General features: G+C 63.5%; 1 protein-coding gene across 3 annotated transcripts; it reads right to left on the minus strand.

Moving 5' to 3' along the window:
• Positions 1–1,470: 1,470 nt before the first annotated feature.
• GRK2 (G protein-coupled receptor kinase 2) lies at positions 1,471–20,369 on the minus strand. 3 transcript variants are annotated; one of them, XM_080816953.1, is made up of 21 exons: positions 20,124–20,369; positions 10,337–10,413; positions 8,505–8,578; positions 8,290–8,391; positions 8,096–8,170; positions 7,909–7,970; positions 7,108–7,159; positions 6,729–6,820; positions 6,287–6,386; positions 6,117–6,195; positions 5,881–6,011; positions 5,517–5,611; positions 5,335–5,442; positions 5,079–5,145; positions 4,713–4,813; positions 3,881–3,947; positions 3,706–3,801; positions 3,400–3,562; positions 3,096–3,232; positions 2,889–2,999; positions 1,471–2,773 (listed from the first exon to the last, which is right to left on the minus strand). In XM_080816953.1, the coding sequence occupies exons 1-21, from the start codon at positions 20,234–20,236 to the stop codon at positions 2,609–2,611; spliced, it is 2,067 nt and encodes a 688-aa protein (XP_080673079.1). In that variant the 5' UTR covers positions 20,237–20,369; the 3' UTR covers positions 1,471–2,608. The 3 variants fall into 3 exon arrangements, with proteins under 3 accessions (XP_080673079.1, XP_080673078.1, XP_080673077.1); XM_080816952.1 differs by having other exon boundaries at positions 2,889–3,002; XM_080816951.1 differs by having other exon boundaries at positions 2,889–3,232.
• Between the last annotated feature and the right edge of the window lie 2,507 nt (positions 20,370–22,876).

Consider the following 22,876-nt stretch of genomic DNA (forward strand, 5'->3'; position numbering starts at 1 on the left):
GGTCCTGGCTGCCATTTTCCGCCTGCCCTCTCACTGTGAGCCAGCGGCTCTCGCGCTGTCTGGGATTCCTTTGCCACTCTGCCCCGTGGTGTCATCAGGTCACTGTTAAGTCCTTGGCTCTAGAGCAGCTCGAAGGCCTCTGAATGTCCAGAACTGAACACTAGGCCACCCTACCCTACGGCAGCCCACTCCAGCCTCTACCTTCCTTGTAAAGGGCTCTCCCCTCCCCCAGTTTCTTCAACCCAAATCTAGGAGCCCGTTCTCTCGTCAGGCCCCTCCTACCTTGTGCAGTCTTGAACACAACTCTCCGCCCTCTTTTTCCCAGGCAACACTCCCTGGCTGTCCTCTGAACATGCCATAGACCTCCCTGTGGACTCCTACCTCTCTTGTCCCCAAGTGGGGCCCATTCCTGGTGGGCCGTGTTCTTCCTCTCTTTGTATTTCTTCCCTGGACAAGCAGTGGCCCCTAGCCTGTCTCCCTGCCTCCTATCCTGTGCCTCCCTCCCTGCATCATGGGTGTCCGTCGGCACTTGTTCTACAGCCCGTCCTCATCACTGGGCCTGTCCAGAGCCTCTAGGGACTTCCCAGAACCTATCCAAGTTCAGACCCCACGTCCATTTGTATCTTCATCCCTATGTGCGCCCCGGGCTCCGGGCGAGGTTTAGCCTGCTTTTCAGGGCCTCCCAGGCAGCTCCTTTCTACAGTGCTCCTAACCCAAGCCACTCCTGACTGCCTGGCCATTCCGTGCACCAGGAAGCTCCTTCCTCACTCCCCACCCCAATGCCACCTGCAGGCCCAGCTCAAGGGCCTTTCCCTCCCAAGACTCAGCCTCTACCTCCAGAGCATCCCACCCCCAGCAGCCTTCCTTCTCCACCTGCCACGTTGCGCTCTGCATGTAGGCCGCTCACCCCTGCCCAGCAGAGCGCTGCATGGAGTGGACAGCAACAGACATCCCGAGGGGCCTGGAGGGCCAGGATACGGGGGAACCGAACTTGAGCAGAACCTCCAGGTAAAGGCCCAATGCTGAGGCATCCCTTGGGCCCCAGGGACCCCGAGAGAGGGCAGCGCAGCAAGGCAAGAGAGGAGGCGGAAGCCAGGCAGGTCCAAGGGCCCAGAGGCCGCCGTGTGACCCCAAGAGCAGAGGCACTTGTCTGACTGCTCCAAAGGTGTCCTCAGCACAGTGCCTGGCAAGCCGGGGCGCCCAGTCAACCAGCCCACACGGGGACACCGAGGACCGAGCCGTAGGCACACCCTCCTGCTTCCCTGGACAGAAGGCAGAAGACCCCTTCTGCTCCTCTAGGGTGGGAGAGCAGTGGAGCAAAGGGCTGGGCCCAGGCAGACTGGCCCCGGATGCCTGCCGCCGCCGTGGAAGGGACCCGGTGCCACCAACACCCTCTCCCTTCAGACCCCGGCCCAGTGGTAGCTGGAAACGGTCATCAGGCACAAAAGAATCAGACACAGCCAAGTCAGGCACCATTTTTTATAAAAACGCATAGTCTCATTTTCCACTCTTTAAAATCACATTCAAAAATCGGCAAAGGAACGCCCCGGGGAGTGAGTAGATGGGAGGGGAGGGCGCGCCAACCCAGCCCCAGGGGGAGAAGGCGCGACACCACACACGGCAGCGCGACTGGCACAAGGGGGCATGCGGCGGGCGGGGTGGCGCCCCGTGGGCAGTGGCACTGACGGGACATGGGGCTATGGGGCTAGACAGCCCGGGGGGAGCACACTGACCGGCCAGGGGTGGCGAGGGCTGGCCCCACCCGGCCCCTCTCACTGTGCTGCCCGGCCCGTCCATGCTGCTCCCCTCTGGTCCTGGGCAGAGGAGGCCCGGCCCAACCCAGGAGGGGGCAGGCAGGGGACCTCGGGGCCAAGCGAGGCCAGTGTACCACAGCCCACAGCTGCCTTTCTGTGGTTCCTGAGCCCGGGCGCTGGGGGTGGGAGGAAGGGGGGACCGCAGGGAGGGCAGCGGAACCTGCTGCCAATGCCCACCCTCCTGACCGAGCCCCTCGGCATCCGCGGACTGTGGGGATGGAGGCAGCCAGTGACACCGGGGTTCTTCCCGGGCAAGGGCACATGAGCTCAAGTCGCTGTGGTGAGGCCCCGGGGTCAGGGAGATCGCGGGCCCTCCTCCACCAACCGGGTGGAGGACAGGACAGTGCAGGACTGTGCCCCTGGCGCAGGAGGGGCTGCGGTGGGAAAATTCAAGTAGTACCCCTGTGCTGCGGCCTCCCCCGGGGTGGGGGGACACGGGGCCACCCTCAGAGCACAGCCCAGAGCCTGAGGGGGCACAACCTGGTGTGGCGTCGTCCCCGGGGAAGGGCTGGGAGGGCCGCCAGGGCTGCCGCTCTCCCCCCCCTCCCCCCCGCAGGAAGACACTGGGAGGGGAGGCCCCTGGAGGGTCAGGGCTGAGGGCGGCTGGACAGTGGCTGGGTTGGTGGCAGCAGGAGCCAAGGCAAGCGGGGGGGGGGAGCCCCCCCCGGGGGCTGGGCCAGGCTGGGGCCACAGGAAATCACAATAATTACAAAATAAAACCTTTTCCGCTTGGCGGGAAAACAAATAATAAAAATCCGACAAAATAAATTAGAGGTTTATAAAAGGCGGGCGGGTCAGAGGCCGTTGGCGCTGCCGCGCTGGACCAGCGGCACCTTGCTCAGCTCCACGACGGGCGAGCGCGGCTTGTTCTTCATCTTGGGCACGCGCTGCACCAGCTGCTGCGCCTCGCGGTACGCGTCGCGCAGCTCCTTCTTCCACTGCACTAGCTCGGGGTCGCTCTGCGGGCGCCCGAGGGGGTGTCAGGCGGGGGGGAGGGGTGGGGGGTGCAGGTCCCCCCTTCCGCCCGTTTCCCCCCATCCCAGCATCCCCCCCCCCCGCCCCGGCCGCACTCACGTCACACTGCAGCACGAACTGTTTGCCACCGCGGATCTTGAGAAGGAGGCACTTCCGCTCCTTGATCTGCGTCTCCTCCACCGACTGGATCTCCTCCATGGTCAGCAGGCTCTGCTGCAGGCCGGGCGGGGCGGGCGGTGAGGGGGGCGGCCGGTGGCTGGGCCAGCCGCCGCGCTCTCGGGGGGCGCCCCCCAGCCCGCCGCTTACCGGGGCCTCGCCCTCGCCCCGCCACTCCAGCCGGTTGGGGAACAGGTAGAAGTACCGCCGTTGCCACTGGGTCAGGAAGGGGTTGCCCATCTTGGACATGTAGCCGTGCATGATGCAGTCCTTGCCCAGGGCATAGTCTGACACGGGACAGCGAGAGGCGGACTCAGCCAGGCTGGCCGTGGGCGGGATCCCCGCTGGGCACCGCCACCGCAGGTGGCTTCCTGCGACCACGACCTGGGCCTCGCCTGGTCTCTACAACGAGCAGGGGGTGCCTACCCCACCCCCCGCGGCCCTGAACCCTCACCTTCCTCGTGGCCCAACTGCTTGTTTTTGGTTTTCTTGCGGGCCTCCATTCGGTCCGTCTCGGCGTTGATGGTGTCAAAGACCGTCTCCGCCACCTCCTGCTGCCACCGCTCGGAGATGGTGAGGGGAAAGTTGCGGTAGAGCTCCTGGTCGCTGTCCAGCAACTTCAGTGAGCAGACAGGGCAGGGACAGCTGTCAGCCACAGGCCTGCCCAGCCCCAAGGCTCCCAGGTCCGGGCGGGGGGGTGGTGGTGGAGGCGGGCGGGGAGGGGCCCAACAGCCTCCCCAGGCAGGGGCGACCCAGGTACCTTGATTCCTTTTGTGTCCTCCTCATCAAAGGAGCCAATGTCAAAGGCGTCAGCAGCATTCACCTCCCCTCGAGGAGGGATCAGCGGGGGAGGGTACTGCAGCAGAACACGGACTGGGCGTCAGCACCAGGCAGGGGCTCCTGGGGACCCGCCCGGCCCCAACCCAGGCCGGTACCTTCTGCAAGAAGACCATCTGCCAGTCTAGGGAGCGGAAGAAGGGGCTCTCCTTCACCTCCTGGGCCCTGCAGAGAGATGCGGGGCATCAGGCCAGGGGTCACGTCTGGGCACTGGAGCAGGTAGCCCCGGTGAACTCCCAGGCCAGCGGCCAGCTGTTCTTCGGCTCTGTCCCCTTGGGGAAGTTCCTTAAACTCTAGCCTGTTCCCTCAACTCTAAAATGGGGAGAGCAACAGTTCCCACACCACAGGGCTGCTGGGAGTTTTCACGTTTGTAAACTTTGAAACATCACGCCCAGCAATTAGTAAATGGGTTTTTTTTTTTTTTAAGATTTTATTTATTTATTTGTCAGATAGAGCGAGCGAGTGTGCACAAGCAGGCAGAGTGGCAGGCAGAGGCAGAGAGAGAAGCCGGCGCCCCCGCTGAGCAGGGAGCCTGATGTGGGACCCGATCCCAGGACCCTGGGATCATGACCCAAGCCGAAGGCAACGGCTTAACCGACTGAACCACCCAGGCGTCCCGTGAATGTCTAATAAACACCAGAAGCTCTCGTCATCATCATTACTGTCACCATCTTTGTTCCAGGGGCCCCTTCTGGAAGCCGGCCCCAGCCAGCTCCAGCAGCTGCGACCCCAGACAGCCCCGCCCCCTGAGAACACAGGACGGGGCTGGTCACACCCCGACCCTGTGAGCAACTCAGAGGATGCTGGCCCCAGGAGGGGGCCCCGGTGGTGGGACACAGGCGTCATCCTCAAGCCAGCCTAGTGGCATGCCCACACACCCCTGGCAGGGAAGACAGGCCTGGGACAGGGGCCCCGGCCCCAGACACGCACCCTCGGCCCAGGCAGCCCAGTCTCCGGTTGACATCCCTCTGCAGCAGCCCCTCCAGCAGGGAACGGAGCTCGGGGGAGAAGGAGTCGGGCAGCTCCACGGCCTGCAGGGAGGAGCGGACGTTGGCAGGGGCCGAAGAAGAGTCCTGGCCCCCGGCACAGAGAGAGAGCGCCCAGCTTCCTCACTCACCCCAGAAGGCGTGTCTGTTCTGACAACACAGGGATGGGGAGCCTCTGGGGCAGGAGGCCAGAGGAAGGATGAGTGGCCCGAGTTTGGTGAGAACCGAGAGTCCACGGCCCAGACACGCACAGGAGAGCCCAGTCCCACCGTGGCCCCCCGTGGACTCCACCCAGCCTCCCTGTACTCACCATTGTCAATGTCATGCGGTCAATCTCATGCTTATCTTTGGTCTTGTGCTGCCGGAAAGGACTGTGCCTGGACAAGAGACACAAGGTCAGAGGGCAGGAAAGGGGAAACTGAGGCAGGCAGCAGGAATGATTCTCATCTAACGTCAGGGATGGTGCCACCCTAACCCCCAAGCAGTGGAGGCACCCCTCCCCTAGGCCGCCACCTGGACTAGGGAAGAGGTCCTCTCCCACCGCCCGCCTGGAGGAGCCCACTCACCCCCGCAGCAACTTGAAAAGCATGCAGCCCAGGGAGAACCAGTCAGCACTGCTATCGTAGGCCACACCCTTCTGCAGGACCTCGGGGGCCATGTACCCGTGGGTGCCCCTGTGGAAGCAAGGGGACCGTAAGTGGGTCGGGCCAAGGGCGCAGGGAGGGAGAGTGGGGAGCCGGGCACTCACACGCTGGCATGGGGCTTCTTCTTGGAGAAGTCGCAGGCCAGGCCCAGGTCTGAGATGCGCACATGGCCATGCTCGTCCAGAAGGATGTTGGCCGGCTGTGGAGGAAGTCTAGTGAGCAGCCTCCGGGGCGGCCCGGGACCGAGTGCGGCCAGGCAAGACGCCCGCGAGGGTCAGGTCACTCTAGAGGGATCCGGGCGTCCAGGGATGAGGCCCCGGGCGAGGCCTTCTCCTTCCGCCCCCCGTGACCACCCGAATCCGGAAAATGGCTCGGCAGCAGGGATGGGAAGGGAGCGGCCGGCGGGCCTGTCCCCGCAGGCCCTGTGCCAGTCGCGCTGCGGGGCCGGGGTGGGGGCCGAAGCCTCACCTTCAGGTCCCGGTAGACGACGAAGCGGTTGTGCATGTGCTCCAGGCCCAGGATGATCTCGGCTGCGTAGAAGCGCATGTCGGCCTCGGAGAAGACTCCGTGCTGGGACAGGTGGTAGTGCAGGTCCCCGCCTGAGGGAGGCAGCCCCGTGGGGCGCAGGGGCTGCGCTCAGCTCCCTGGCCGGCCCCCAGCCCCAGGCGGGGGCGGGTGAACCTTGGCCCAGGCCGTGCACTCACCGTTCATGAGGTCGAGGATGAAGCTGAGCTTGTCCGGCGTGTGAAAGGCGTACGACATGCAGACGATGAACGGGCAGTCCTAGGAGGGCACGGGAGGGGAGTGAGCGGAGCCGCGCCTGGCTCGGAACCGAAGGCTGCTGCGGTGACAGGCCCGGGCCCTCCTGGCTCACCCCAGTGCTGACAAGGGACAGCATGATGCGCTCGTTCAGGGCCAGGGTCTCCCCCTGCTTCATCTTGATACGCTTCTTATCCAGACACTTCATGGCGTACCTGGTGGGGGAGGAGGGGGGTGGGGGGAGGGGCAGGGGGGGGCGCCGGTCAGTCAGTCAGTCCACATGCTCCTTCGCTCCTTCGGTGCAGAGCCCAGGGCTGCCTCTGGGAGTCAGCAGGGGCAGGGGGCAGTCCTCGGGGCTCTCGCAGTGAAGATTAGACACTGCGACAAGCCTAAGACCCATCGGAGTCAAGACAGAGCGACGGCAGGAGAAAGTGCTGGAGAGTCAGGGCTCTGGGAGCCTGTGCAGCGAGGAGCACACCCGGGATGGAGAGGGACAGGAGCCTCTGCAGAGAGCCCCACGGACATCCCCAGGGGCCCGCCCTCGAGCCAGCACTCACATCTTGCCCGTGTCGGCCTTCCGGCACCCGTACACCTCGCCGAAGCCGCCCCGCCCGATGATGCGGTGGACACTGAAGTCGTTCATGGTCAGCTGTGGGGGTGGTGACAGAAGGGTCACTGCGGGCTGCCCGGGCCCCGCCTCGGGGCGAAGACACCCAGGCAGCAGGGGGCCAGTCCCATGCTGTGGGGGCATATGCAGGGGCCCCCCCGTTCACCATGCACTTACCTACCCTGAGCCACCCCCACCGGGACCCCAGCATGGACCCCCCCAGCCACCACCCTGCGGGCTGAGGGACAGACTCCCCTGCATCCCGTAGGCCTGGGGAGGACAGCGGGGAGGGAGGGAGCACAGTCCTCCACGGCCACCACCCCACTCACATGGATGTTGAGCTCCACGTTCTTCCACTGACAAAACCGTGTGAATTTATCACTGTAAGAAAAGACCCAGGGCTCCGATGAGATTCAGAAAGTGGGCAAAATGGTGCCAGGTGCAAGCCTGCCCCATATCATGGCCACTGCCTGCAGTCCCGAGCCTCAGTGTCCCCTCCCGGACTGCCTAGGCATAGTGCTGGCCCAGGTGGGGCCTGGCCACCTGCTGTCAGGTTTCAGGTAAGCCTGGAGAAGAGGTCCTCCCGTCTGATCCAGATCTCCTGCTGCCATAGCTCTGACGGTGCTCAGCTTATCCCAGCTTGCACGCCTCCGGCGATGCAGCACTCACTCCCCCCGAGGCTCCCACTCCACAGCTGGGCAGCCGGGACCTCAGAAAACTGTTCTTTGCATCAGGCTGAAGTCGGCTTACAGCTCCTGCCCCCCAGGCCGGCTCCGGCCATGAGGGTCACAGTGGACGACACTGTGTCTTTTTGCGCCCACCCCTACTGTCACCCTGGTACTTCTCAGCCTAGATGGGCCCAGCAAGGTGCTAAACAGTCCTTGAGAGGGAAAGACATTTAGGAGGTCCCTCGCTCCCTGGGGAGTCGCCTGGGACAGGCTCGGAGATACCTGCTGCCAAGAAGGCCAGGGCGGGAGCACGCAGGACGTGACGGCTAGGAGCCTGTCTGACCTCTGAGGGTGTCTGCCCAGGGCCCCGAGGCCGAAGCAGGCCGCCTGCTCTCCCGCACACCAGCCACACCTTCTCAGAACAGCCTCTTCCCCCTGCCCCCCCACCGCACGCCGTCTCACCTCTCGATGAATTTCTGGAACACGTCCCCTCGGAGGTTCTGACGGATCTCTTCGATGTACGGCTAAGGGAGGAAGCTGGAGTTGGTGACGGAGCCAGACCAGGAGCTGACCAGGCTCCGTGACCTCAGCTGCCCAAGGGCGACCCTGGCTGGGCTGGGAGGCGGCGGGGCAGGGACCCAGTACACACCTGGAAGAGATCCGGAGGCACCTGTTTCTTCACCAGGTGGCCCTGGACGTGCTCAGTGGCGCTTTTCGAGAAGGGCTGGGGAAGACAGAGGCGGCTGTGAATTCTCCGCAGGGTCCTTTCGTCCCACCCCGATGCCCAGGCATCGGGCCAGCACGTGGGTCTGGGCCTGAGGACAAGCTGGCCGGGGCACTCACATGCGAGCAGGCCAGCAGCTCCTTCATGATGTAGGTGTCGAAGACCTCCCGGCTGCGGGCCAAGCGCTCTTCCTCTGTCTCTAGCTTCTCGTATTTCTTGATCTAGACGACAAGACCCCCACAGGTGACACGGAGGCGCCAGCGCCAGGCATCTTGCAGATTCAAACAAAAGCAGCCCAACCCCCTCCCCTCTCCCCAGGCCGCAGGGGCCTCACCTCCTCATAGAACTCCACCAAGGGCTTGGCCTCCTCTAGGTGTTTCAGGCAGAAGTCTCGGAAGAGCAGGTACCCTGAAAGCAAGGCTGTCGGGTCACGCGGAACCGTGCCCCTCACAGGCCTTCCCATCGCTGCGGGCGGCAAGGGCCGAACTGGGCAAGGATGATGGCCCTAGGCAGGGACTGGGCAAGATTCTCAGTTCCAGGGCGAGGGGTGCCTGTGTCTCCACCCCCCACCCCCAGAATCTGCTTCCTCGGGGGGTGGCTAGAAAGTGACGCGCCCTCCGGGGAGGCAGAGGCTCGGGGCTGGCTCTGGCCGCCCACCCTCTTGCTGCAGCCCCGGGCCTGCACCTGCTGCTTGAGGGCAACACGCCCACTGGGCAGGCTGCGCGGGTGCTGATCCACCTGGGTCGGGCCAGTCACAGCAGGGGGGAGGCAGTCTCCCAGGGGGGCCTCTCCCTGGACACCCTCCCCCCCCCCCCCCGCCCCCGGTATCTGGCTGACTTTCACAGCAGCCCTGAGAAACAGTTACAGAAACAGACTTCCGGGAGGCCTGTCAGGTGGGCATGAGTAGAACCTGGGGCTCTTCTACCCATTGGGAGGTCCCGGGAAAGACAGGCTGGGGGAGACTGGGAAGGTTAAGAGGTGGGGCAAGCTACGAGAAGGGCTCAGGAGGCCTCCCCCTTCCCTGGACAGGTTAGGCCTCACCCCTCCCAGGGAACAGGTGCCTGAGGCCTGGCCCCAGAGCAGCCCTAAAGGTTCAAAGCAGAAATAAGGGCCGGGCCCACTCCCTCCAGGCTGACATGGGGGACCAGGCTTGCACTGGTGGCTTCCAGGGGCACCGCCTGTGGACGTCTACCAGAGCACACAGACATCACCTCCAGTAAGGGTGGCCTGGCCTTCGGGTAATTTGTGACGTGGGTTTCCCAGTGGGCAAGGGGCTTCAACCGAGACCGCCTCATCCGGCCCGCCACCATTCCAAAGTAGCAGGGCTTTTGAGTCCTAATTCCCAGGTGAGGACACCAACAGGCTCAGAGATGTGAAGCGATGTGCCCGAGGTCACACAGCGTAGGCTGGGGACCCAAACTGTGCTTCCTGATAGACTGACTCCCCAAGACTGACCTCCAGTACCTGATCTGGCCAGGTCAGGCCAGGCCACTCCCATATCAGAGCTGAGACCCTGCTCTCTGCCAGGCCACATCAGGGCCGAGCTTCCCTGAGACCCCCCCCCAACCCCACTCCTGCCCCGTGGGCCAGGTCTGCAGCCGGTTCACCAGCCCCCTGGAGGGGGGAGGAGGAAGAGGATCTCAGGGGCCAGCCGGAGCAGGTTGCTCACAAAGAGGGCCCATGGGGGCGGGGGAGGCGACCACAGCTCGCCAGGCGCCACAGGAAGGGCCCCGCCCCTTCCTGTCAGTTCTACCAACGGCCCGGCCCCGAGCAGCTGTGCCTGCGCCAAGGGGAAGCTGCAATTCTCAAAAACAAAAACCCCAAGGAGGAACTTCCCCGGCAGCCTGGAAGGTCGCTGGGCCCCCACCCCCTTCACGGGGCTCCCAGGGCCGACAGCCAGGGGCTAGGAGGCACGATGGGTCCCGGGCCCCTAGCAGCCCTGCTGCCAGCCTGGGACATGAGGTGCTCGCAGCTGCCCTGCCCCATCAGAGAGGAGGCCAACCCTGGCCGGCCCCTGAGAACAGAGGCTTGCTGACGGCGGGGGGGGGAGTGTGGGAGGGCAGGAAAGCAGCCTCAGAGGGTCCTCCTGCCCCCACTCCCCAGGGTCGGGGCAGCTGGACAGTAGTGGGAAGTCCTCGGGGCCGCCAGAGTTCCTCATGTACTCACCCAGCTTCTGGGAGAAGATCTTCTCGAAGGTCACCTCACCCCGGTCTTCAAGGTACTTCTGCATGACACTGCGGATACTGAGAGACGGGGGGGGGGGGGGGGGCTTGGTGAGCTAGAGCCCCCCGGGGCTCCTGCCAGGCCCACCAGGCCTGCTGGCCTGGAAGCCTGAGGCTTCCTCTCCCGGAATGCATACTGTCACCACTGCCTCCAGGAGGGCAACCACCAGCCTGGGTCTGGTCACCACGCTCTGTCCCTCAAAGCCAGGCTGGCCAGCGTGGCTGCTCAGAAGTCGGGTCCCGGTACCGCCTCGTGCCGGCTTTGGGGACCCGGCCAAGCTCCAGAGCCCGGCCTCACTCTCAGCAGGTGATGGGTACCCCAGATGGGGCCCGACCTGACCGTCCCGTCCTGCTCGGCCGTCAAGTGGGCCGAAGCGCCGAGACACAGAAACGCTGCAGCACAGACGAAGCTCAGAGAGCTAAGGGAAAAGAGAGTCCCCAAAGTCCCCAGGTTCTAGGGTTCCACTATCTCGTGTGTCCAGCACAGGCAAATCTACGGAGGCAGAAAGCAGACTAGTGGGTGCCCAGGGCCTGGGGGAGAGGAGAGGAGTGACTGCTAACAGGCACGGGGTTTCTTTCTGGGGTGATGGAAATGTTCCGGAATGAGGTAGGGCCAGGGTTGCACAATGCCGAGATGTACTAAGATCCACTGGATTCTACACTTTAAAATGATGGATTTTATGTTGCGTGAATCGTATCTCAAAATTTTTACACAGTAAAAAAGCAACAAAAGCCAAGCCTCAGTTCCTGGGTCCCAAACATCTGAATTAAACCTGTGCCCCCTCCCCCCGGGCTGCCTGGGAGGGCCGCAGGGGAGACTGGCCATTGTGACCACGAGACCCCAACCCAGCACTCCCCACCCGAGAGCTCACCCTCAACACAGAGGACCATCCGGGCAGGCTACCTGGGGCTACGCCTCTTGTCTCAGTGGTACCCTGCTGTGCCCTCCCGTTCCCTTCCTCACCTGCTGTCCCCTCCCCCACTCTCCGGGGCCACCTGCAGTCCGGCCTGGTCAGCCTGCCTGTCATGCTGGCCACCTGTAACCACTCTGGGCTTCCCGAGGCCGGGCTCCTGAGGAACACTCCAGCCCTGTACCGGGGACCAAGCTGGGCCGGCACACCTGAGGCCACGCCATACTCACAGCCCTGAGGCTATGTGGGGCCACCGGCAGGCCACTGATAAACACCACCGAGGCAGCCGGTGAGGACCAGGATGAGAGAGTCTGGGCTCTGCGCCCCCACCTCACGGCATCCCTCCTGGAACTCGGCGCAGGTCACCAGGGCCTGCCGCGCATCCTCTACTAGAAGGTTCCACGCGCCCCTGCCGTCCAGGCAGGCCCTCCCAGGGAGCAAGTTCTGTTTCTGCGGCTCTGAGACATTAGATGGTGCGTGACAAAGCCCGAGGGGAGCCACGAGGGCAGGGAAGAGTGTTCTGGGCCGTCGGGAGAGGCTGCGTGGAGGAGGAACCGCGCGAGGTTCCTCCGGGCAAACAGGATGTGAACAGGTGGCAAAGCCTGGGACAGATGGGGGGTGTGGGGACAAGCAGGGGAAGACCTAGCCAAGGGTGAGCAAGAGGCTATGAGGCGGGGGGCGGGGCTCGGTCCAGGGCAGACGGAGTTCACTGGAGGCACCCAGAGGAGGAAGTCCAGGTGCGGAAGACGCGACAGGGACAATCCGCAAGGAGGGGAGGAAACAGCGCCGGGCGGGCAGGAGAACGGACCGGGCCAGCGGGACAGCAGGCTGCCTGCCAGGGTTTCACCCATGAAGGGGTGTCTGAGGCGAGAGCGCTCCGGGCAGGGTCGATGTGGCCCAGGGACACTGCCCAGCCTCTGGGCCGGGGCTTGAAGGCAGGGGGACCCCTGCCCCTTCCCCTCAGCACTCTCCTCCTTCCTCCTCCCAGCCCAGGGCCGGTGGTGGCTCGGTGGCCCCGTGCTGCCTGAGCTGGTTCCCTCGGGGGAAGCAAGGATGGCCTCTGCCACGTGCAGGGGCTCAGAGGCCGGGAGGTGGCCCTCACCCAAGCCAGCACACCCTCCCCTCCTGAGTGCCACACACCAGCTCACACCCAGAGCCACTGACCAGAACACATCTCTTTGGCCCCGCGACACTCAGGAGAGGAGGCCCACTCCGTGCTTCACACGCGGCAGGAGCTTGAAAACCCTGCCCCGGGGCCTGCAGATCAGAGACCGGAGCCCTACAGGTCCTTGCCCCGTGAGGGAGCACACAGGACCTCCTTTTGGGAGGACAGTGGGACCGGTCTGGGGGATGCAGGGTGCAGCCGGGAAGCAAGGGCCCCGAGCAAGGCAGAGAAGGCCCGGCAGGGTCGAGAGACCAGGCAGCCCAGAGTCAGAGTCTAAGCTCAGAGCCCTGGAACCCCACAAGGGACCAGTGCCTGAATTCCACCTGTGAAGTGGGCCGGGAAGGCGGGGTCCTCCCTACCCCTTGGCTCAGCTCTTGGCACTGCACATCTGCACCCAATTCTGGGTTTGGGGACATTCTGGCCTACGGGAGGGGATGGACAAAGTAATAAAGAGGCACCAAAATATCACAAAACCATCAGATGGTGGTCAGGTGCGGTGGGAGGGGACGCCCAGACATAGGGGTACACATGACAGGCCAAGTGACTCCAGCCCCTGAAGGGTGACCCCACCAGCCCGCTGGGCTCAGCCCCTGTGGGGAGGACTGGGAAGCCCGCCTGAGCCCCACACTGGCTTCCCGGGAGCCAGCGAGACTGGCACCCACTCAGCGAAGACAACAGAGCAGGAATGCCCACCACTGCCCCCCCGACAGGACCCGGCGGCCCCAAGAAGAACCGGGGACTAGACTTGCCAGGGAAATGCACTCTTCACAAGGGCCCGCAGACGAAGGAGCTGGTGCAGTCGCCTCTCAGGGAGCCGGCCTCGGGCACAGCCCTCTCCCTTCCCAGTGACTCTGCTGGGGGCTCAGCCCAGGGAAAAGCAGAAAGTGGGGCCCGGGGCCAGGGGGGGCGGTGGGAGGCAGACCCCGCCTCCCCCCCCCCGAAGCTGCACGGGACGGCCACGGCGCTCTCCCCAGCCCACGGCACTTCACTTTCTTCCTTAAAAAGAAAAAACTGTTTTCTAAATAAAATAAACACCCCCCCCCTCCCCGGCACCCAAACCCAGGATCAGACTGAGCAGAGCCCTTGCATGGCAGGCCCCCAGAGCGACGACGTCAGGGCTTCCTGTCCGCTCTCCTGGGGCTGGCAGCCGAGGGAGCCGGCAGGTCAGAAGAACGTGTTACGGGACACACTTGTGCCAGGGTGGCAAGTACAGGCTGGCACAGGAGGTGGTGGCGGCCTCCTGGGCTGGGTCACCTCCGTCTCCAACACCCGCCCCGATACCGGGGGAGTCTAGAGTGGCGACGAGCCCAGAGCAGCCTTCCTGCCCCCATCCGGGCCAGTGACTCTGATAGCGAGGAGCACGTGGCTGCCGGGTCGGCTCTGGGGGGTCAGGAGAGCCCAATGCCCGCCTCCTCCCCGCCAGAAGGACTCTGAGGCTCCCGGGCTCTCTGGGGGAAAGGCCTGAGGCCTGAGCTCCGAATGGCTCTCCCCGGCCTCCGGCCCCGGGGGGCGGCCAGGCCTACTCACGGGCTTTAAACGCGCAGTTTCCCCATTTGTGAAATGAGGATGTCAACAAAAAGCCTGAACTTGCTACCACCACGCTGGCCACTTCCAGAGACGCAGCAGCGGAACTGCCTCAGGATGCCGGCCTTGCCGTGAGAGCCGTCAGCTCACGTCCCCTCCTGGACGCGGCCCTCCTCCTGGGAGCCCACGGCTCCCTGTGCTGCTTCTAGAACACGATCCCGAGCTACTTGGTCTTTCTCGCTCGGGTCTCTGTTCCACAGCAACACGTGCTGTGGCCAGGGGCCTCCCGGGTGCCCTGGCGCGCTCTAACCAGAGCTGGGGCCGGGAGCACTCCCCGGGGCAGGTGCACGGGTGCCAGGCTCCTCTGCGCAGAGCAGCCTCACACACACATGCCAGTCTGCCTCGGGGGCTCGGGGTCGGGGGGCAGAGCCCGGTATGTGCCCCAATCAAAGCGGCAAGGGCCCCCCGGCAGGAGGGCCCGTCCTGCCATGACAGGACGGGCCGCCAGACCCCGCTGCCCACAGCCAGGGCTGTTCACTCCGGCCCCAGCTGCTCCGAGAAGCAGGTCAAGCCTGACGCCGAGGGAGAAAAGCATGTCGTCCTCCCTCCCAGCCCGGAGTGCGGGCAGGGGTGACAGGATAGCAGGCAGGAAGGTGGTGAGGGCTGTGGGGGAGAACTTCCGGTAGCTTCTGGAACCACGTGGTTCAGAAGAAAAGCAAGGTCCCTTGCTCTGTGGCACACAGGCCTGGCGAGCTGATCTGGGCCCTCACAGGTGACTCCCACCCGGGGTCACAGACGGTAGCTTGAGTGTGGGCTGGGAGGGACAGCAGGGGTCAGAAGCAAACACGCTCGTCCTGCTGGTGAAGCCATCTCAGCTAGGAGCTGAGCGGCCTGCCCCCGCATCCCACACTGAGTGAGCCGCCAGAAAACGAGACCGTGTCCAACTCTCCCAGAGAAAAGGCGTCCCAGAGGGCGGGGGCCTCCCGTCAACCTCTGCAGGAGGGCTGGGGGCAGGGTCCCCGAGGACCCCAGACTCATGCCCAGGCTGCCTCTCCCTCCGTCCCCTGCTAGTGCCACGGGCAGCGGTCAGCATCGCTTCCAGCAGGCTACGGGCAGCTCTGGTCGGCACCTGGCAGGCCAGGGCCATGGTGGCCATGCTCCTGTGTGACAGGGACGCCAGGGTCGTGAAAGCCCAGACGGCACAGGCTGGCAGGTGGGCTCCAGGCCCGGCGGGTCTGGAGCGGCCACCCTCTGGGACAGGCTGGTAGATGAGCCCGCCAAGCAGAGACCGCGGTACGGCTCCTTTGTGGCATTTCCAGGAAACCTGGCACCGAGGTGGCAGCAGTAGGAGGAAGTCCCCTGGGGCTTCTTATTAATATTTCTCAATGACTCTCCCTGGGGCTCACACAGTGTCCTCGGAGCTTAGAGCTGAGAATGGGACCACGTACCAAACGGGGAAGACCAAGCCCCGGGCCCAGCAGAGAACACGACAGCTCAGGCAGCGCCCACACAGGCCCCCTGCAGATGCCCGACGGAACATCCCAGGCTCCCACCGGTGCCAGGGGCCCAGAGCGGCTCCTGGCGGGATGTGCGGAAGAGGACACGTGTGCTGGCTGCCTGGTCACACGTCGCGCGGCTTCTGTGCTAATGTGCCGTAAGCGCCACACCCTGCGATTTGCTGCTATTATGTGAAAACTCACCCAGAGCAAAGTTCCAGGCCTCCTTGGCCCTGGGTTCACAGGAAGAGGCTGCCCCGACCCCAACCCGGGCGGCCTCCGGGGTCCGAGCACGCCCCACTCGGACATGGCGCTGCTGACACTTGACCACCAGAAGGCTCGCTTGCAAAACCCTGCCCTCTGCCCACACAAAGGCTACCCGTCGGGGCAGCAGCAATGCCGAGAAGGCAGGTTACTGCTGTGGAAAAAGCTGCAGCCAAACAGGTCATTTTTAGGGTCTCTTGCTGGAAACAGATCAGCGGTAACTCGAATGCAAGGTCTGTCTTACGGGACTGGCAGAGAGGACAGTCGCCCCTGGGGGTCACGGGAAGAAGGGGGCAGGTGTGAGGGAGGCTGTGCACGCCCCAGAGCCTCTCACGAGCTCCTGGCTTCTGCTGTTTGTTCCGAGGCAGGAGCAGAATATCCTGGAAGCGCCAGCCGCGCGCGCGCAGCCCCTAGGTGCCCGGGGCGGGGAGGAACCGCCGGCTGCAGAGTGCCTACACCTGACGTCACCGGGAATTTACTACTAGGAATTGATCGTGCATTAATAGGACACGTTATTCCTGGATTGACGGAGCCCAGATTCCCCTGCACGGATTCCAACCTGTGATGCTCCCGCTCCCTTCAAATCGACTTCCTGCGGGAAGGGCGGGCGGGCGGGCGGGCAGGCAACGGAATGGCAGAACGGCGAAGCCCTCCGCTCTGGAAAGAACAGATGGGAACAGACGTCCCAGGGACCCATTCCTGAGGAAGGCAGGGGCTTCAAAGGCCCAGAGGGAATGACAGCCGACAGCCAAAAAATCACCTTGTTCTAGGGATGGGGAGTTGAGGCGGAGAGCTACTACTGGGGTGGAAAGTTCTGGGCGAGGGATAAGGCTGGAAACGACAGGGTTCTGCTGGTGATGGAGAAGTGGAGGAAGAAGGGAGGAAGCCTTCCCCTGCACCCCTTCTCCTCCCGCCCCCCTCCGCCCACAAATCAAGGGCAGAAAGTGCTGGAGGCAAAGAGTTAACAGGAACGAAGAAGAAGCAGAGGAAGAGTGGCCTGGTCTGGGAGACAGGGAAGCCAGAAGGGGCAGGAAGGAGGAAATCCATGGTGGGGGAGGGACCAGGAAAGAGCCGAGAAAATGGGAGGCTGCAAGAGGCCCCCCGGCTCCGACAAGCTGCTGCTGGGGCTGCCGCTGTCACCAGGGAGAGCAGAGGCATCTCCTGGGACGGCCCTAGCTAGGCTCCTCAGCCGGGAGCCCAGAGATTAATTACACACGGCCTCCGTGGTCATATTAAGCAAATGACAGTAATTACAGGGCCGCTGCTGGTGGAGGGAGACAGCAGCTCCTTCGGGGAGAAGCACAGACCACAGGCCTGCGAGCGGAGGGAGCACGGACAGGGCGTCAGGGCAGGGCGGGCCCCCGGCTTTCCCAAGCTGGGGACGGAGGCAGGCGCACGCAGGAAAAGGGACAGGCTGGTACTGCAGTGGGCTCAGAAGCCGGGTCTCCCGTCTCCCAGCGACACAACACCGCCTGCTCCCATGGGAAGGCCGAGCAATGGGTCTGTTTCCTCGGATCCTCTAGGGTGACAGAAGGGGAGGACCCGGTGCCAGCTCAAAGTGGCACCATGCCTGCCCAGCAGCTCCTGCTCCTAGCCCTGGGAAGTCAGAGCTGATGCCAGCCCCAGCTCTGGGCCAAGCCACAACCTGGGCACCAGTGGCAGGGAGGCTGCCAAGATGGCCCACCCCAAGGTGGGACCAGCTCCAAATGGCACCTTGTCACGGACAAACCACGGCCTTTCTCCCTGACCCTGACCTTGGGGGTAAGGGGAAGCCGGGCCTCCTCTCCGCTCTAGCTTTGCCAGAGCTGCTCTACTCTGCCCCAGAGGACGGGGTGGGGGCTGAGCCCTGTGAACCAGGGCAGCTGACAGCCCAGGGGCCTGAGATCACCGAGACCAGATCACGGCTCCCCGGGCAAGGGGTGCCGGAGGAGAGACCACACGTGTACAGGGGTGTGGGGAGGAAATGAAGCATCACAAGGGGACCAGAGACCTGAGTCCAAATTCCAGCTCACCTCCGGGCCTAAGTCTCCTCCCCTCCCCTAGCCTTGGTTGCTTCAAACATTAAACGGGAGACCACCACCTCCCGGGCGTGCTTCCCACAGTTGTATGAAGAATAAAATGGAGTAGCAACAGCTTTGGCAACCGGGAAGTGCCAGGCAAACGTGAGACACAGTCATCGTGACCTTCCAGGGCAGGAGGCATTGGACCCACTGGGCGTGCAAAGCACAAAGGAAAAGGTGGCATGTCCGCGGCTGTAGGAGAGGCCTGGCCTTAGCTCACCGACAGGGACTGCCAGAGCCTCTTTCCATCTCGCAGACGTGGTAATCTGTCCCACGGTGTGCTGCTCGATGGTGACCCCACGTGAGAACCCATGGCACCTGGCTCTTGGTCTCCTGCTGTTCCCCGAAAACTCCCAGCCGGCTTCCAGCAGTCACCTAGTCCTGACGTTTCTTGGGCAACTACTGCACGCAAGGCATGGCCTTGCCAACTTCACAGGTTGGCTTTTGGATCAACTGAGATGACAGATGTCAAAATAAATAATAAATTATTATAATTTCCACCATCCTTCCTACCAGCACCATCACTACCACAGATGGCAAAGGGGACAGGAAAAGAGGAACAGCTCGTTTCTCAGGGTTCTAACACCTGCAGAGCCAACCCAAGGCGGGGCCCCATCAGGAGCAATGCATTCTGGGGAGAGACTACCCAAACACAGAGAGTTCCAGAAAAGGCTCTGCTTGACACTTTGCAGAACTCCAAGGGTCTCAAGGCCACAGCCACCAAGGAGAGCCGTTGTGAGCCCCAGAAGTTGACTCCCCGCACCGCCCCCCCCCAGCTTCCTCCCTCGTGGCTTTGTCACTTCTGAACGCATTTTTGTTCTAACTGTCGCTGCTCCCTGGACAGCCCCCAGCTGACAGTCAGCCTGGTTCCTGTTTTGAGAAATCTGATTGCAAATGTCTTAAAAAAAAAAAAAAGGGCCCTAACGGCCTTTTCAAAATGCAGACCGATTTTCCTCTCCCAGGGCTGGTGTTCAGTCAATCCGAAACCCAGTGAACAGGGCACAGAGAAGGACGCCAGAGAGGTAGGCACAGCACTCCCCGCAGCTCTGGGCTCAGCTTCAAACACTCAGGGTAACACAGGGTCCCAACCCCCCCTTTCGCCCTATCCACATTTCACAGATGAGAAAACTGAGGCCCAGAAACAGAAAGAGACTTGCCAAAGTCCCATGATAAGACCACGACAGCCAGGACAGGCCCAGGCTCCCAGGCCAGCCAGCCTTCCACCATGCCAACTTCCAGGCATGAGCAATCGGGGCGGGGGGGGGGGGCGCCCACACAGCTCCCACAGAGGCAGGATGGCCAGGCCCCCGCGCAGGCCTGCGTGGAAATAGAAGCCAGAAGCCCTGTGGTGACCAGGCGCCACCCTGGATCGCCTGTGACACTGGGCAAGCCACACACATCTGGGGCTTCGGCTTCCCCACCTGTCCTACCTGCTCACAGCCCACCTCAAGGCTCAGACAACAGGAAAATACGGGAGAAGCCATAAAATGCTGGCCAAGCCTCAGCCCTGGTCCGTATCCTGACCAGAACGTGTCTACATCCTGAACAGTCAAACTTTCATACCAGGTGTAGTGACATCGTTGTCTCACGGACAGGTGGCAACCGTGGTCCAGCTGCTGCAGAGGTGCGGGGATGTCCTCTGGCAAAGAGCACCCCCAGGGCACCAGAGGCGGCCGGCCAGAGGAGGAATTGGAGGAGAGAGGAGGGCAGTGGGGGTCTGCTCCCCCCCCCCAGGCTCGGGAACACACCACACCCTGCTCCCCACCACCACCCTGGCCCCCAAGGCACTCTCGAGCCCGACCCAAAGCCCGTGAGGCAGCAGAAGGCTAGGGAAGACCGGGAAGACTTGCTGTCTCCCCCAAACCCCGCACAAGTGTCGGCCAAAGGGGGCCCAGCGGTGGGGGTAGTGGAACCCAAGGCGGGGTGCCGGGAGTCGGGAAAGCAACGGGATGGGTGACGGAGTCAGGCCAGGTAGACGGTGGCAGGCAGAGGAGGGGACCGCACAGGACCGAGGGCTACCGAGAGGGGCAGGGAGGGCAGCATGGGGCCCCGTGGGAGAGAGCAGGGGCGCGGGGCTGACGGACGCGAGGGCAGGCAGAAGGGAAGGAGGAAGCGGGGCAGGGGCCACTGCGCGGCTCGGGGAGCCAGGGGGCCGGGGCGCTCGGGGTTCAGGTGCGCGGGGCCCGGGGCCGCAGGGGTCCGGTCGGGGCGGCCGGGCCGCGAGCGGAGGTTGGGGCACGGGGTTGGGGGGGGCGGTCAGGGGCCGCGGGCGCGGGGTTCGGGGAGCGGGCCCGGCCGGCGGCCGCCTCACCTGGGCTCGGGCAGCAGGATCTTCTTGCTGGCGCGCGCGGCCGGCGTGGCCTTGCTCTTCTCCATGGCCATCAGGTAGCTCACGTCGGCCAGCACCGCCTCCAGGTCCGCCATCTTGGCGGCGGCGGCGGCCTCTCCCGCCGCTCGGCTCCGCTCCGCTCCGCTCGGCGCGCTCGGCCCGGCCCGGCCGCTCCGTCGGCCTCGGGCGCCGCCGCCCGCCTGGCCCCGCTCGGCGCCCGCGGCTCCGCTCGCCGCGGCTCACAGGCGGCGCCGCCCCATGGCGCCGGCTCGGGCCCGGCCCCGGCCCCGGCTCGCTCCGCTCCCGCCGGGACTGCAGTCGGGCCGCCGCCGCCGCCGCCGCCGCCGCCACCGCCGCCGCCGCCCGCGCCCCGGAGCCGCCGCCGCCTCCGGCCCCGCCTGCCGCGCACAGCGCCAGCGAGCCCGCGAGGGGCCGGGCGCGCGGGCGGGCGGGCGGGCGGCGGCGCCCCCTGGAGGCCGCGCGGGCTGGCCCGAGCCTGACCCCCCGCGGCCGGAGCAGACCCTTTCTCAGACCTGACCCCGACCCCGACCCTGACCCCGACCTGTGCTGTGACCCCGACACCAGATCTGGAACTCACCGGGGAACCCGGGACCGAAGAAGACCCTGGACCCAGACCCTGACCACAACTCGGATCCCAACTCGGATCTAGACCCCACAATGGACCCCCCCCCCCCCCCCCGCCCTCACTCCAGACTTAACACTTCAGAACACGATCTCCAGGACTTGGACCTCAGCCCTTGGACATAACCCCTGACTTCCGGACCTTGGTGGAAGTCCACGACCTGACATTAGACCTGGATAACATTCCTGACCCCAGCCTCCAGACAGGACCCCAAGCCCAGACCTCAGACCACTATCTTAGACTCTGTGACCTGAGATCACAACCCTTTGTCCTGCCCTCGCTCCACACCCAGACCTTGACACTGACCTCAGACCCCCAATAGGACCCCAGATCTAGTTTTTGGATCATGACCTCAAACACTGATTCCATCCTGGTTACTAACCCCAACTTTGATTCCTACCCTGGACCCAGACCATGGTCATGACCCTAAACCCTGGACTTGGAGACAAGGACCAGACCTGAACTTGGACCATCAATCCCAGACAAGAGGTCCAGACCCAACATCAAGAACTCTGTACACAGACCCAGGACCAGGATATCCAACCAGGGGCCCAGTGTGAACCTAGAACACTTAACAGGTCATCATGAACTTGGGACTTGACCACTGCAGTCAGGTTCCAGGCCTACCCCAGCCCCAACCTCACTCCTCCTGCTTTAGACCCAGCTTTTGCCCCCAGGATTCCCATGCAGGACAAAGGACCCCTTGCCAACCCTCACCCTCCCTGGACCCAGGTCCCTGGCCTGCAGCTCCAAGCACCCATGAAATCTTAATGGAATCATCATGATTCCACAACATGGAATCGAAACTCTCTCAGCCTGGGAGAACAAAGGAGTGTCGGTGCTGCCTGGTAAGGGAAACTTGCCGTACTGAAAGGACTCCAGGAAGGGGTCAGGGGGAATCCATGTGTCTCAAAGCAGCACCCCCATCTCATCTCAACATGCCCCTCTCTAGAGCCTTTCCTCCTCCGCTTTCCAGGATGACAAGATCCCTTCCCAGTCCTTGAGTTTGAGCTTGAGGCCCATGTCAGTTTGTGGGCCAGTAACCAGGACCCTTTTACAAACAGAGCCTCCCTCTCTGTGCATTTCTCAGGTAACCTTCTGAGATCAGCACCAGAGCACATCAGAAATAATCAGGTCCCTTCTCAGTGGGTAACGCTACCATCCCCCCAGATACACAGGTCAGAACTCCAGGCATCATCCTTGACAACTGACAATGCCCCAGTCCCCTGGCCTAATCTCTCACCACACCCTCTCGTCTGGCCTGGGAATCTTCTTAAACCTGTCCACTTCTCAGGATCCCCATAGCTGCTGCTCTGACGCAAGCCCTGGTCAGAGACACCTTTCCCAAATCTAGACCTGATGGAGTTACTAAGGATTTTGGGAGCTGCTGAGAGGGGGGAGTGGGGCGCGCAGGGGGGCTCTGGGTTCCCACCCCCTCTGCTCAAAGCAGAGTTCCTTAAGTCATGGAACTGGGATGACTGGACCCTGCTCCCTTCTCCTGCTTGTGCTGCCGCGGTTCTCTGCACCTGGGATCCCCCCACCAGCCCACCCATCCTTCTCACCTCTGCTCCTGTATTCTTTCCTCTGCGGACGAGCGCTCCAGTTCTGCACTTAGCTCCGGCTTCCTTGATTTGAAAACAACATCAGTCACAAAATGTATCATTCCAAGTTTTCGACTGGGGTGGTGGGGACTGGATGGTTGGAGTTTCCTTAAATGTTTGTGTCAACTGGAAAATGCATCCTGATGTTGGGAATGCTGATTTAAAAAGAAACCAAAAAGGTACATACAATATCCAACTGTAACTGATGTTCCCAGTTCTCCCCTTGCCCCAGTGCCCACCACGGGACCCCACATAGAAAGGGATAGTCTGTGTTTGATGAATGAATGAGTGACGGAGTGAATGAGCTCCTCAGCCCAAGCAGAGTCTGGGGCGGAACAGAGACGGTGGCACACAAGGATACCACAGCAGGAGGCCTCTAACCTCCTCCTGCCCCACCCCAACTCTCCAACTCTCAGGGACTGACTCCTGCCACACGCTGGCCCCGGTTTTCTGGGGCAGCCCCTTATTTTTAAAATTCTTCCTGAGGAGGC

Source organism: Martes martes (assembly GCF_963455335.1).
Source record: "Martes martes genome assembly, chromosome: 10".
Taxonomy (NCBI): Eukaryota; Metazoa; Chordata; class Mammalia; order Carnivora; family Mustelidae; genus Martes; species Martes martes.